The sequence below is a fragment of the Ambystoma mexicanum genome, chromosome 4p, assembly GCF_040938575.1.
Source record: "Ambystoma mexicanum isolate Mex_15411 chromosome 4p, UKY_AmexF1_1, whole genome shotgun sequence".
NCBI classification, from domain to species: Eukaryota; Metazoa; Chordata; class Amphibia; order Caudata; family Ambystomatidae; genus Ambystoma; species Ambystoma mexicanum.
The window spans coordinates 969582649-969595646 of record NC_090927.1 but is presented as its reverse complement, the minus strand read 5'-3'; the positions used below and the strand labels follow the sequence as shown (position 1 = coordinate 969595646).

General features: G+C 42.1%; 1 protein-coding gene across 1 annotated transcript in view; it reads left to right on the top strand.

Annotated features, from left to right (window-relative positions):
* Nucleotides 1–2767, top strand: part of LOC138452879 (putative uncharacterized protein C6orf183) — a 138121-nt gene extending 135354 nt beyond the window's left edge. The window contains exon 7 of the mRNA XM_069605226.1: nucleotides 2705–2767. Within this exon, the coding sequence (XP_069461327.1) occupies nucleotides 2705–2767 (63 nt within the window). The remainder of the gene's footprint in view (nucleotides 1–2704) is intronic.
* Nucleotides 2768–12998: the final 10231 nt, after the last annotated feature.

Genomic DNA, 12998 nt, shown 5'->3' with positions numbered 1-12998 from the left:
TGTCTGACTGCAACATGAACAACCTGCTTCTGCCCACAAGACTCTGCAGCATTGCTGGTTGTATTCTACTGCAGAGTATTCTTCACACGCATTTGTTTCCCCTTCCCCAGCTTTACTCCCAGCTTTCTACCATTTAACAGCCCAAGTAATTATCCAGAAGCTTACGTGCCACTTTCTCAGCTTGCGGTAACAATGGTGTACTTGTTTTTTATTCATCTTAACTGTTAACAACTTTACAGTAGAATTAGATGACTCTTTAATTCTTAGCAAGACGGGTTTCTCTATGAAAAGGGGATGCCTCTTGGCTTTGGTAATGCTTGTTCCTCTCTTCAATACGTTTGACTTCTTACTTCTTGGAAATAGAACAAATGTCACTTCTGTATATAGTGTATAGTTCAGTCTTTCAAGTGAAAACACAATTGGGTATACACGACCTCTCTCATGTAGATTTTTCGGTTTAACGTTGAAGCAAGGATTCTGACTTCCTTAAGGAAACAAAATTGGGTACACGCGACCTTCCCTTTATGTAGTTTTTGCTCTTTGTTACTTTTATCTTGTGTATTATTAAAGTTAAGTATTCAGTAATGGTGCGTAAAGCGTTCCTGCTTCTTAATTGAGTACACGCGACAACTCTGTAAGTCAGCAACAGTTTTAAAGAGTTGAAGAATGCAATTTTATTGACTTTGACTCTCACCCGTGTATCAAGTCTTTTACAAGATATGCGAATGCTACATTTCCATTGTGAATAGGATTTCAGGTATAATGAACAACTTTCCCTTACATTAGGCAATACGTGAGAAACTGGGAGCCAGGTACTGTTATCGGCAAAGCTTGTGCAGTGAATCTGAACTCTGTGCTTCCCTCTCCAGCTTCAGGAACACTGCCTTTGGGGGTTGCACTACTTCCCTGACTTCCTCAACAGCTTTGACTTCTCTGGGGACACACACCCCTCTCCAGCACGGGTGTATTCGGTCCGGCCACTTGAATTGGGAGTTTCTTTTCCTCTTGAGATCCTCGGCTTTCCTTCTGCTTCTGGCCTTAGTCTCCTGCACGTTCACAGCTCTGAAATCACAGCAACGAGACTTGGATGGGGAAAACTCAGCCTCCAGCACATCTTCCATGGTGCAGTCTCTGCTATTCAGGTTTTGGGAGAACTGGACTCTATCAGAACTTGCAGGTGAAACCTGCTGTCTTCACTTTCCAGCCTCCCTTCTGTTCTTCCACTTCCTCGTGATTTGCGAGCTTTGTGCTTCTCTTCTACTACTGCTACTACAGCCAGCCTTCAGTCCCTAACTACTGTAATGGCTACTAGTCTTAGTTGCCTGACTACTACATATTCATGCCTCTTCAGCCCTCTTCTTCCTCTTAGTACCTCTAGGATTCTGAGACTTCTAATTTCTTCCATTAAGTTAGGTTTTTCAACTTCTACATCATTTATAAGGGTAAACTGAATTCCATTAAGGCTTGTTACATAGAGGCTATGAGATGTAGCTATTACAGAGTAAGATGGTTTAGTGAGGCAATATTTCTATAATCCTTTACATTGTACCCTTGGGTTTGAGGAAGGTGTTTAGTCTGGGATACCAACAAGGATCGTTTTTTTGGTATTGTTTCTTCTTATTTTCTAACCTTAGGGTTCAGAACCTTAGATCTGATATGAGGTTGAGAGACATTAAAATGACAATAGGCCATACCATCTTTAGGTACAGTGGCAAGAATATTTATGTAAGAGGAAAAATACTGTGTCTCATCCCATAGAATCTCCTCACCGTCCTGGGCCCTGTCTCCTCCCAGGTGATCCTCCAGCAGTACACCACCCCCAGGGTTGGAATCAGGAAGCGACTGCCTTCCCCTGGCCACCTGGGAGAAGACTTTAGGCAGAGGTTAAGTGAGGGATCCGTAGGATTCTTCACACTAGCCACATAATAACACCTATCATGCTTTCTTTATCAAAGATGGCCAATACAAAATGTAGTGCCAAAGTAGGAAATGGCTAGACTGGCTACATTAAAATGACAGTCTTCCTACATAATAACACTTATCATGCTTGATTTAACAAAGATGCCCAATACAAAATGGCATACCACAATAAGAAATGGCTAGACTGGCTGCACCAAAATGCCAGTCTAGCCATGTAATAACACTTCTCATGCTTCCTTTATCAAAGATGCCCAATACAAAATGTACACATTTTTTAAAAATGCTGTTGATGCCCAATACCCCCATGCCCCTGTCAATATAAGTTCCCCAGCCAGGCACTAACACATGCGCACTCACATTCATACAACATTCACATGGATCATGCACTCGCTCATTCAAACAACTACCCATCATCATACACTCATTACACCCAACAATAGCATACACAGATACATTACACATTTTAAATTAACGTACCTTCTGCCCCGGTCCTGACATTTTCTACCAGCGTTCCAGCTTCTGCATAGCACGAACAGAAACACGGAAGCAAACAGTGCTTCTTGGTTCCTGCACATTCACGCAAGAGCCAGAGAGTTGATGACAAAGTATCCCGTTCCGTTTGTATGTCGGGGTGGCGCAGGAGTGCCCCCTTACACATACAAACATGCAGTTCCACAGCCAGCATCCCCATTGGGTCATGCAAGACTGGGGAAGAAAACCCCCTGGCATTGCACGGCCCATTGGACAAGTTTTGAAATTTGGAAACCTTGATTCCTTTTCACAGTTCAAGACAGCCCTGAAGCACTCCCTCAGCTGGAAAAACCAGCAGCTTAGTGAGTGCTCATAATGGCTGTGAGCCGACACACCCTCAGCCATTATGGATGATCCACCACTGGTAGATCCTCAATTAATCTATGCAACGGGTCAGTGTGGCTGGAGAAGAAATACTGTTGACATAGAAGCCATGTACATGAACTGCGCTTTAAGCACATTAAGGGATCCATAGACATGTCCTACAGTAGAAGGCTGCCAAGTTAGCTCAACAGGTTGTGTGACTGTTGCTGAGATGTTATATATTTAAAACTGTCTGGTAATCTTATGACTTTTGCAATTACTTATCAACACAATAGAAGCATTTATTTGTGATTAAGCAGTTTGGTACGCATATAATATCTTTAGCACTATATTATAGTATTCAAGCATTGGGGACAACAGGCAGGCAGGACAAAAGGAAAGATATACTTTATTACTTCAGGTTGTAGTTGAAGGTCAGGCAGGAGAATAGGGAGAATACATCCTTCAGGTTCCAATGCCCATGCTGAAGTCCCCGGCAACGGTCACTCTCAGAACTCCCAGCCCCTTCCATTCCACATCCCATCAGGCTTCCCCAAAGCAACATCTAGCACACAAGCACTTTGATAAAACACAAAGTAAGAGGCACAAAAAGCACAGACTATTTGAGTGACAGCCAAACAAAAAAAGTAAACGCAGTTTAAAGAAAACAAGTGAATGTGAGTTTAAGAAACAAGTTTCAATTTGGAAATATCTTTTTTGTTTTTTTCTATGAAAGCGTAAGCTGCACAATTTAAAGAACTATAGTGTGCCCAGTGTGTAGGAAGCCTGCTTTTGACAGTAATGGCCCCCACCCCACTGATATTAATGGCCCACTAAAGGAAGAACGCAGGCTAAGTAAAGAGCCTGAAAATGTGCAAATGATGGCTGGGCGTAGGAGCATCTTTATGACCCCTGGATAGAGTTCTTTGCGAGAGGGAGGCAAGCCACCAATTAGGGGGGGCATAGCAGCAAATGTGGTGGGGGGGCCAGTTACCCCCTGTAGGTATGCCTATGATTCTTGCGTGTACCCTCATATCCCACAGCAGCATTAGGAAAACAAAAAGTCACTAAGGCAAATGTTTGCAGTCCAAACAGGAGAGGTGGTCCCATGTGCAAACCTACTGCTGGATTTCAAAATTGTGTACAAAAAATACTGGTTTACTGGGTTTCAGAGTGGTAGAGGAGAGCGCCTGCATCAAGACCGGCAGGAACTGGCAGTGTGAGATGTGGAGTAACAGGGTAAACCGCTTATCAGTGCCTCTCACCTGTGAAGGTTGTAGTTTCCGGAGACCCGAACAAATCGTAACACGTGCACGCTGCTCACACAGCTACTTCAATTCAGCCAATCGCATTGATCGGATGGAGCCATATGAAGGGTCCTGAACATAGAGAGGGTCTGAGAGTCAAGTGCAGGCCATAGCTTTGCCTTCTTGCAAGAAGGAAAAGAAAGGAATGGGGGAGTAAGCACGGAGGGAGGGAGGAGCAGAGGGAGAAGCAAAGAGAGAGCGAGAAACAAAAGCAAAGGAGTAGGAAGAGAGATAAACAGAGGAGCAGGTGAAGAGGAAAGAGAGAACAGCAGAGGAGGCAGACAGGGAGACAGAAGAATAGAGGAGGTAGAGAGGAAGAGAACAGACTGGAAGAAGAGGTGGAGAAAGAGAGAAGAGTGTAGGGGGTGAAAAGGAGGGACAAAGGTGCAGAGGAGGCAAAGAGGTAGCTGGAACACCAGAGGAGGAGGAAGGGGGAAACAGAGCTGTGATAGAGGTGTAGAGGAATGAAAGGGGAGTGTCAAAAAAGACAAAGAGAAAAAGAAGCATGAAGGGGGAGAAAAGCTCACAGGCGATAAGGAGCAAGGGAAGACCAGAGGAGGTGGAAAAGAGAGCCAGAAAAGTGGAGGACGGTGGGAGAAGAACTAGCACAGTAACAAAGAGGTGGGAAGAAGGAGAGAAAGCACAGGGGAGGAGAAGAGAAAGTGATAAGAGGAGGAAGAGAAGACAGTGGGAAGGAAATGTGTGAAGAAGAAGTAGACAAGTAAAGGAGAGGTCAGATGAGAGAAGGGACAAGGAGGAAAGAAACAACGTAAGACGGAACAAAGAAAGGGGAAAGGGAAAAAGAATGTTCCCTGAGCCTCAATGCGAGAAAGGCTTGCAAGCAGCGAGGCCAAGGAGACTATCTACCATAGTAGGTAGAATAGTCTGACACCCAACCCCAAACCAGATGATCCACTATGCCAGGTGTGGGGATACCAGGTAATCAGCACATCCTGGAGGACCATCGTGACTTCCTGACTAGTCCAGAAACAGCCATAAAAGCCAGAACAACAGCCAAGAAAGAAGTGTCACACACTAAATCCCAGAGTCTGTAAATGACTGTCTCCCATCTGAAAGGGTGATTTGATCTAGGGACAGAGTGAAGGACTGAGAACCATGGCCCTATGAAGAAACTTACCGGAGATGCACATATCCAACAAGGCACCACAAACTCAGTTAAACCTAATCCCCTGTTGTATTTTGTTAAAAATTAAAACCCAGGGTCCTAAATTGGCTGTTGATTCCCTGGCCATGGAAACTTATTTGAGGCTTATTTGCCTACAAACCCGTTCATAAATGTAAATATGGCTTCTGTCTTCTTGATAAAAGAAATGTCATGTACAATTAACTGATCATACTAAGAGAATGAACATTGCAGTGTCCACTGTTCTGCCCTACCAATGATTGGAGGTTGTTCTTCATAAACCTGATGCGCTGTCTTAAGTTCTGGACCCAGTGAACCATGGATTCCTGAGTCATGAACTATCAGTTGGAAACGTGTGATTTGTGACCCAGACCAAAACCTTTCACAAAGCATAGAGTTTCTGAATGGTGATATAATGCAGTTATAGGTGCCAAGATTTAATCAGGGTTTTGGTTCCATTTGGATTGCTGCATCGTGGCACCTCCATGCTACTGTTTTCAAATTGTAAGGTTTAGTTTGCATACTCTCTTGAAATGCTACTTGGGAGATCTAACTCTAAAACACAATCTTTATATCAAAGTGCATTCTACTCAAATGTTTGGTAGATTTAGCTCTCTTCTATAGGTTGGTCCAAACCTTGTAATTGCTTTGTTATATATCCACCCATTTAGCCCACGCTTGTACATTGAAGTCTCACAGGCAAACACAGGACTATCTCTAGGGAATGGCAAGACTAGGGCACATGTATGTATTTATTTATTTTTTATTTTATTTTTTACATTTGTTACACGCCCAAACCCTTGGGTATCACGGCGAGGTTACAGGCAGCTTGTGAAATAATATTCAGTGAGAAATTGCAGCGAAAGTTACAGTCAACAATCATAACACTAGAAATGTTATAAATATCAAACGTTGCCCATGTGGAATATACTATGTTCGACAATCCAGGCATCCTTGTAAACTATGCTGGAATGAGCATAGGTCCAACATAAGACATGCAACCCAAATTCATCTGTACCAAACACTTTGCTGAAAAGAGACACCAACTAGCACAGATTCACTTTCAAATTGTCAAAGTAATACAGAAGTATGGACACCATGATGACCTCCACAACAAATTGGATTGCAGAGAGAGATTTTAGACTGATATACTGGATACAGTCCACCCAGGAGGAATGGTCGAAGAATACAACTTTGCATGTTATCTGCAAACAATCTTCATTATTTTTGGTATTGATGTTTTGTGATATATGCTTATATCTGGTTCCATGTGTTTAAAACGACACAATAAATAATGACAAACATTTTTAGTGACACTTAAATAACGAAAAAAAAACATTTTTATTTAAATTTGGGGGTCCCCCCAAAGCCCCTGTTTCCCCTGCTTTGCTAACACCCTAAACCCCCTACCCTTTTGTATCCCTTACCCCACCGCCACATATACTGTTATTAAAAATGTTGACAAGTATTTCGTTATTTGTGTTTCACTGAAAATGTTTGTCGTTATGTATTTTTCGTTATTAACACTGTATACCCTTATATACACACGGTTAATAAATTGTGCTATTCAAAATGGCATAGTTTTTCTATAACAGCACCTACACAAGTTTCTCCTATCAGGTAATAGGGCGATAGTAGATATGTAGGTATGTCTTGTGCATTATTTATTTTATTTTGACTTTTCAGTGTACTAGAATGTGTGGTTACCTTTGGGCATATCCTCCATAGACTGTACTAGGTCTATACATTTTCGCATCCCCATGAATTAAGAAACAAGGAGCGATTTTTACCAGTTGTATGAGTCAAAACCTGTAGTATAATACTATAGGGAGAATTGTATATTAATTTAGTGGTTGTAGTTCAGTTTCCACTAGTAATGTACACTTTGTGATTAGTATTGATTTTTATTTAGAGCTTCCAGACGTACATAAAAAGAGCAATTATTTTATTGAAGTCAAGGTTTTTACCTTATTTTTGTTTAGTAGGTGCGTATTCCCGTTCCCTTACACGTTGACATCATACACCAGTCATAGGATTTACATAACTTGTGTTTACGTAAATAGCCCCGGCATCGCCCATCAGTGGCGCAATGACATCATATCTCCAGTGACGTCACATCACCACCAACGCAAAAGTGGTTAGCCTTGGTCTTGAAATAGCACATTAGGTGAGTAAAATAAACCATAGATCTTTGCCTGACTCCAGAGTTAGCAGACCTTTGATAAGTTAACACCTTACTACGATTGTAAACTTTATGGAGGTATACTTAACAGGACGAGTGGTGAAATTACCGTTTATTTTTTTTTAGGTACTACGAAGGTCTATTTAGTTGTTGTGTTTATGTTTATTGTGTTTATATAGCGCTTTACATTATAACAACAAGAACACAATAACAGTAGAAGCAATTACAAAATATGGGTCAAACCAGTAATACAGCAACTAGAACAATTTTCCAGTGAAGATAAATGAGGGAAGAGGGGGTGGAGAGGGGGAGGAAGTGGGGAACAGGAAGTGGAATAAGGTGAAGGCGAGAGAGGAGGAGAGGGGACTTAAGAGGAAACGAAGCAGGGGGAGAGAGGTAAGAAGAGGAGGATAAAAAAGGGGGGAGGGGACGGTAGGAGGATCCGAGAATCAGGGATGGGAGTGGAGAAGAAGAGATTTTAAGGAGACAAGAAAGGAGGAATAGGTGGGGATGGAACGGATAGAGAGAGGAAGGGAGTTCCAGTGGAGGGGGGCAAGGAGCTCAAAGGATCAAAAACGAGAGGATGCACATGGGGATGGGGGGACAAAGAGAAGGAAGAGATCTGCAGATCGTAGGGAACGGGAGGGAGTGTAGAATGAGATGAGAGAGGAGAGATATGGGGGAGCAAGATCATGAAGAGATTTAAAGACAAGACAGAGAAAGTGGAATTTGAGTTGGGAATGAAAGGAAAGCCAGCCAAGATGTGAGAGCTAGGAGGAGATAGAGTCGTGAGGAGAGAGAAGACAGAGGGTACGAATGGCAGAGTGGTAGAGGGATTTGAGGGGGGCAAGATGAGAAGCAGGGAGTCCGAACAGGAGAGAAGAACAGTAGAAAAGACGAGAGAAGAAAAGGGAGATTAAAAGTTTAGTGGCGTGGAAGGTGAGAGAGGAGCGTACTTTGCGAATATTGAAAAGGTGGTAGCGACATGCGCGGGATGTGAGAGAAATATGGTGGGTGAAGGAGAGGGAGGAGTCAAAGTAAATGCCTAGATTACGAGCATGGGCAGAGAGAGGAAGATTAGCGGGAGGAAAGTGAATAGAAGGAGGGGGAGAAGGAGGAGGAATAGTGTTGGAGGGAAAGAATAAGACTTCAGTCTTTTCTGTATTGAGAGAGAGAACGTGGGATGACATCCAGTTTTTAATGGCAGTAAGACAAGAAGAGAGTTTAAGATGGAGGTCAGGAGTAAAGGAAGAAAATGAGAGGAAAAGCTGGGTGTCATCGGCATAGAAGTGGTGAGAAATACCGAAGGAAGAGATGATAGGGGCGAGAAGGGAGGTGTAAAGAGAGAAAAGAAAAGGGCCAAGGACAGAGCCTTGGGGTACACCATAGTCCAAGGGAAGAGTAGAAGAAGTATGACCACCCCAGGAGACGGTAAAAGAGCGGTGGGAGAAGTAAGAAGAGAGCCAGTTGAGGACGGGGCATTTGAAACCTAAAGAGGAAAGAGTGTTGAGCAGTAAGGGGTGATCGTGATCAACAGTGTCAAAGGCTGCAGAGAGATCAAGGAGGATGAGGACAGAGGATTGCTTAGAGTAGCGAGAAGTGAGGAGGGAGTTGAGGACCTGAGTGAGGGCAGTCTCAGGGGAGTGCTTAGGGTGAAAGCCAGATTGAAAGGGGGGAAGGAGAGAAAAGTTAGTAACAAACACAGAGAGCTGAGAGTAGACTATGCGTTCAAGTAATTTAGAGAGGAATGAAAGAAGAAAGATTGGACGGAAGTTGGATACAAGATGAGGATTAGCGGAAGGTTTCTTCAGAATAGGGATGAAAGTAGCATGCTTGAAGGTGGAGGGGAAAGTAGCAGATATTGAAGAAGGAGGTTAGGTAAGGAATGAGGAGAGGGTAGATCTTAGGAATAAGGAGAGTAGGGAGTGGATCAGAAGGGGCAGCAGTGAGATGAGATTTGGACAGCAGAAGGGAAACTTCAGAGGGAGTGACAGGAGAGAAGTCAGTCATACAGGTAGGGGGAAACTGGGGGGATAAGGGGGTATCGTGGCAGAAAGAGGATGAAGTGATGTTTTGGCGAAGAGAGAGAATCTTGGAGGAGAAGAAGTCAGAGAAGTCAGAAGGGGATAAGGGAGATGAGGTTGAGGGGTCATGAGTAGGTGGGGAGAGGAGGCAAGAAAGGGTTTGAAAGAAACGACGAGGATGAGAGGCTTGGGAGTGTAGAAGGTTAGAGTAGTAGGAGCATTAGGCAGAGCTGATGCTGGAGTCATATAGAGAGTGGTAAGAGAAGCATGATTTAATGTTAATTGATCAAAGGTGGGGCTCTGGATATGCCTTTTAACACACAGAGTTATGCTTTACATATTGTTACTACTATTATTATTTTTTAGATATCACACCAACACATAGGAACGCAGGTACAAAACTAATGCTTGTTCTTGTAACTTATATGTTTTATGCATTGAACTGAATGTATCTACACATGATTTTTTTTGTTCTTTTTTTTGTTTCCTTTTTTGTTATAATGTATCTTTAGCCCTGAAGACGGATACGCCAAAAATGCATTGGCTACAGATTTGTTTTGTTCCTCGGGATTGTACACATTATATTATCTGACTGCAATATTGTTTCTTTCTTGAACAAGTTGTGAACACTGTTTTGGGTTATGAAAGTTACAGTAGCCTTTCTAGGCACAGTTGTAGAGCACACAGCACCTTGGAAGCTGTTTCAGGTCCTTTTGTGGCAGATTCTTTTAACCCTGAGTGTCAGCTTTCTTTGCAGCAGTGCTCCTTGAGCAGTCAACACAGTCAACATGTGGAACAGGAAAATATACAACATACATTACATATCTACAAACAATGTACATTACTTATGGACAAAATATACATGAAATAGTTTGTCTCAATCTAGAACGACTCCTTTGCCTTATCTTGGGGCCGTATAACAATATACATGCTCAATCAATCAGCCTAGTATACAGTGCTAAAAAATGAACACTGTATTATTGTTGGGTTGTCAACACGACTGGGTTTTGGCCTTTCCAGCAGTTGTAGAGTCCTGTAATTACAACGGCCTTCATCAGGATGGGGAATTGTAGAGAAGTCTCATTTAATGGGGTATCCTGTGGTGGTGATTGTGCATTATGAACTCTCTAGCATGTCAGAAATGAATTCAGGAGGTGTCACCGTTGCATGCATCACTGGCGGAGGGATGGCAGAATACAAAAATGCCTTGGATTTTAAGGAAATTGCATCTCAACTGGTGTTCAATTTAAATGGGAAAAATAGGGCACAGCATTCAGCACTGTGCCTGCATCTGTCACATTAGTATTCCCAACCTCTTTCATTCCTGGGACTTTACCATGGACAAATACTATGGGAAATTTGGATTTATTTTGGGTGTTTCCATACTTACATTTTGAATGTGGCTTCTTTTTGGAGAATCTGCTGGTACACAATCAGTCTGGAGTTGCAGCCTCTGCAAGGTCCTTTTAAGCTGGCTATTCGGAAACCCTGTTTCCAACATGGGTTGATCAACTCTCTTTGAAAGGGTTTCTGTCTCCAAACTGCCTAGGTCCAGTCATCCAGATAGTTTCAGCTCTGTTCTCCAGCCATCTCCATCTCCAGTTGTATCCAGAAATATTCTTCAATGTTCATCTCCCAATATTAAGAATAATCCCTCAATTCTGTGTGCAAGCTTCCTTATATCTTCAGCTCCTCCCCACAGTTTGTGACTAAGGTATGGCTTATGGGTAGGGAATGTTTCCTCCATATTCTGAGGTGTTATTCTCCATTGGGGTTTGGTGGAATTACCGATAGTGGTAATTCTGCCACCAGTAATTCTGCCATTTTCTGGAGGTGAATTGGAGGAAATAGCTCCAATCAAGTGCTAGAGGTTTTTTCTTTACTTTGCCTCCAAATTTGGAATTTGGCAGTGTGGTAAAAATGGCAGTAATTGCATTATCAGCACTTTTTTTACCACACTGTCAAACATGGAATGACCCGCATTATATTCTGTAGATTAGAAGTAACAATTCAAAATGTACATGGTCCTGTGCAATGTGTATTCCCAGAGATAGTAATTTTTCCCACTTATCTTAATTTTTTCCCCATTACGTCACAAAGCAATTTTAGTTTGGGCTATTAGGAGGCACCTGCTCCACCTATAAACAAAACTGTTGCATTAGAGACAGATAGGGAGAAATGGAATATGCGGAGAGACACACAGTTTGTAAGTGTTGTTTGGTTATTTGCCCACCAATTGACTACCCATTGCCATGCTAATCCCTAGGGCCATTCCCACCCAGTTCCCACCCCTACCTGCTCAAAACACCTTCTCATGGGAGCTCTTTCAGTTTGCTTTAATCAAGCCTTGCCATCAAACTTTGTGTTCAAAGTCCCTGCCACTGTTTTTTCAAAGGAGTCTTCTGAGAGTTAATGACTTAATTAGATCTGTAAACCCGTTACAGGTGTAATAAAAAGTCTTAACCAGGTCTGCCTTCAGCCACTCGATTTATGATCACTCTGCATGTCCTTCACTGAAGTCCTGTTAAAAACAAGCATTTGCAAAGCAAACCGTTTTTGCTTGTATATAAGTATTAGGCATTTGCCAGGCACTACTCTTAGATGCCCAGGTACTTACACCATGTTGCGCCTGCTACCAGCGATCAGCAGTTAATACCACTACCGCAGTACCTGGCAAGTGCCTTTCATATGCCTACAAACTGTTGGCATTGCCAATGCTTGTTATATAGGTCAAAAGATATAATTTATGTTGACAAAATGCAAGTGCAATTTGTTTTAAGTTAGTAGGACCTTCCTTTCTAAAGATATTTAATTTCAAATGCACACAAAGACATTTTCCCTCAGTTTGACAAGAACTATAAGTCAAATAAATGCCAATGTCAGCCTGATATGTGTCTGGTGGTGCATGGGAAATGGGTTCTTTTTCATTCTACTGACATAGGAAGCTCAACATGACTTTGATTCAGAGTAAATGTGGTCTTATGACCAGAGCCTGGAAAACCAGTTTGAACAAGCCATGCTCAGAACGTGATTCTGACTTGCACACAATAAAAACCTTAACTCGTGATCTGGGGTCCTATGACACTATTCCTAAGGTTGGGGCTGCAGGTGTGAGGTGAATCCAAATGCTCGTTCAGGCATGTTCCATTTTAAGTGTAGTAAAATGCAGTATTATCTAAAGTGGATTAAAATACAAGGTAAAATACAATGGAACTTCGAATTATGTTTCATTTCTATATTACACTTCACTTTATTTTAGTGTAAAGGAAACAATGTAAAATACATTAATTGAAAACAAATGAAGGTTCTTATAATATATGAGTGTATTTTTCTTCTATGCATGGTATCCAGAGACATAATACTTTGATGAAATTCCAGACTTGTTCCTTGAGGTTTTAAAGATCTGAATATATGCCCTTCTGCCTGCTAAATTATTTTGGGCATGGCAAACACACTCTGTTTACATGTTGTGCAGTTCCAACTTCCATGTGCATTTTTCAACATGTCTCCATGTACTGATGTGGCAATAGTTAAAAATACAGGGTTTACATTGTGTCTTTGAAGGTGAAATCAGGCCTTTTGCATTT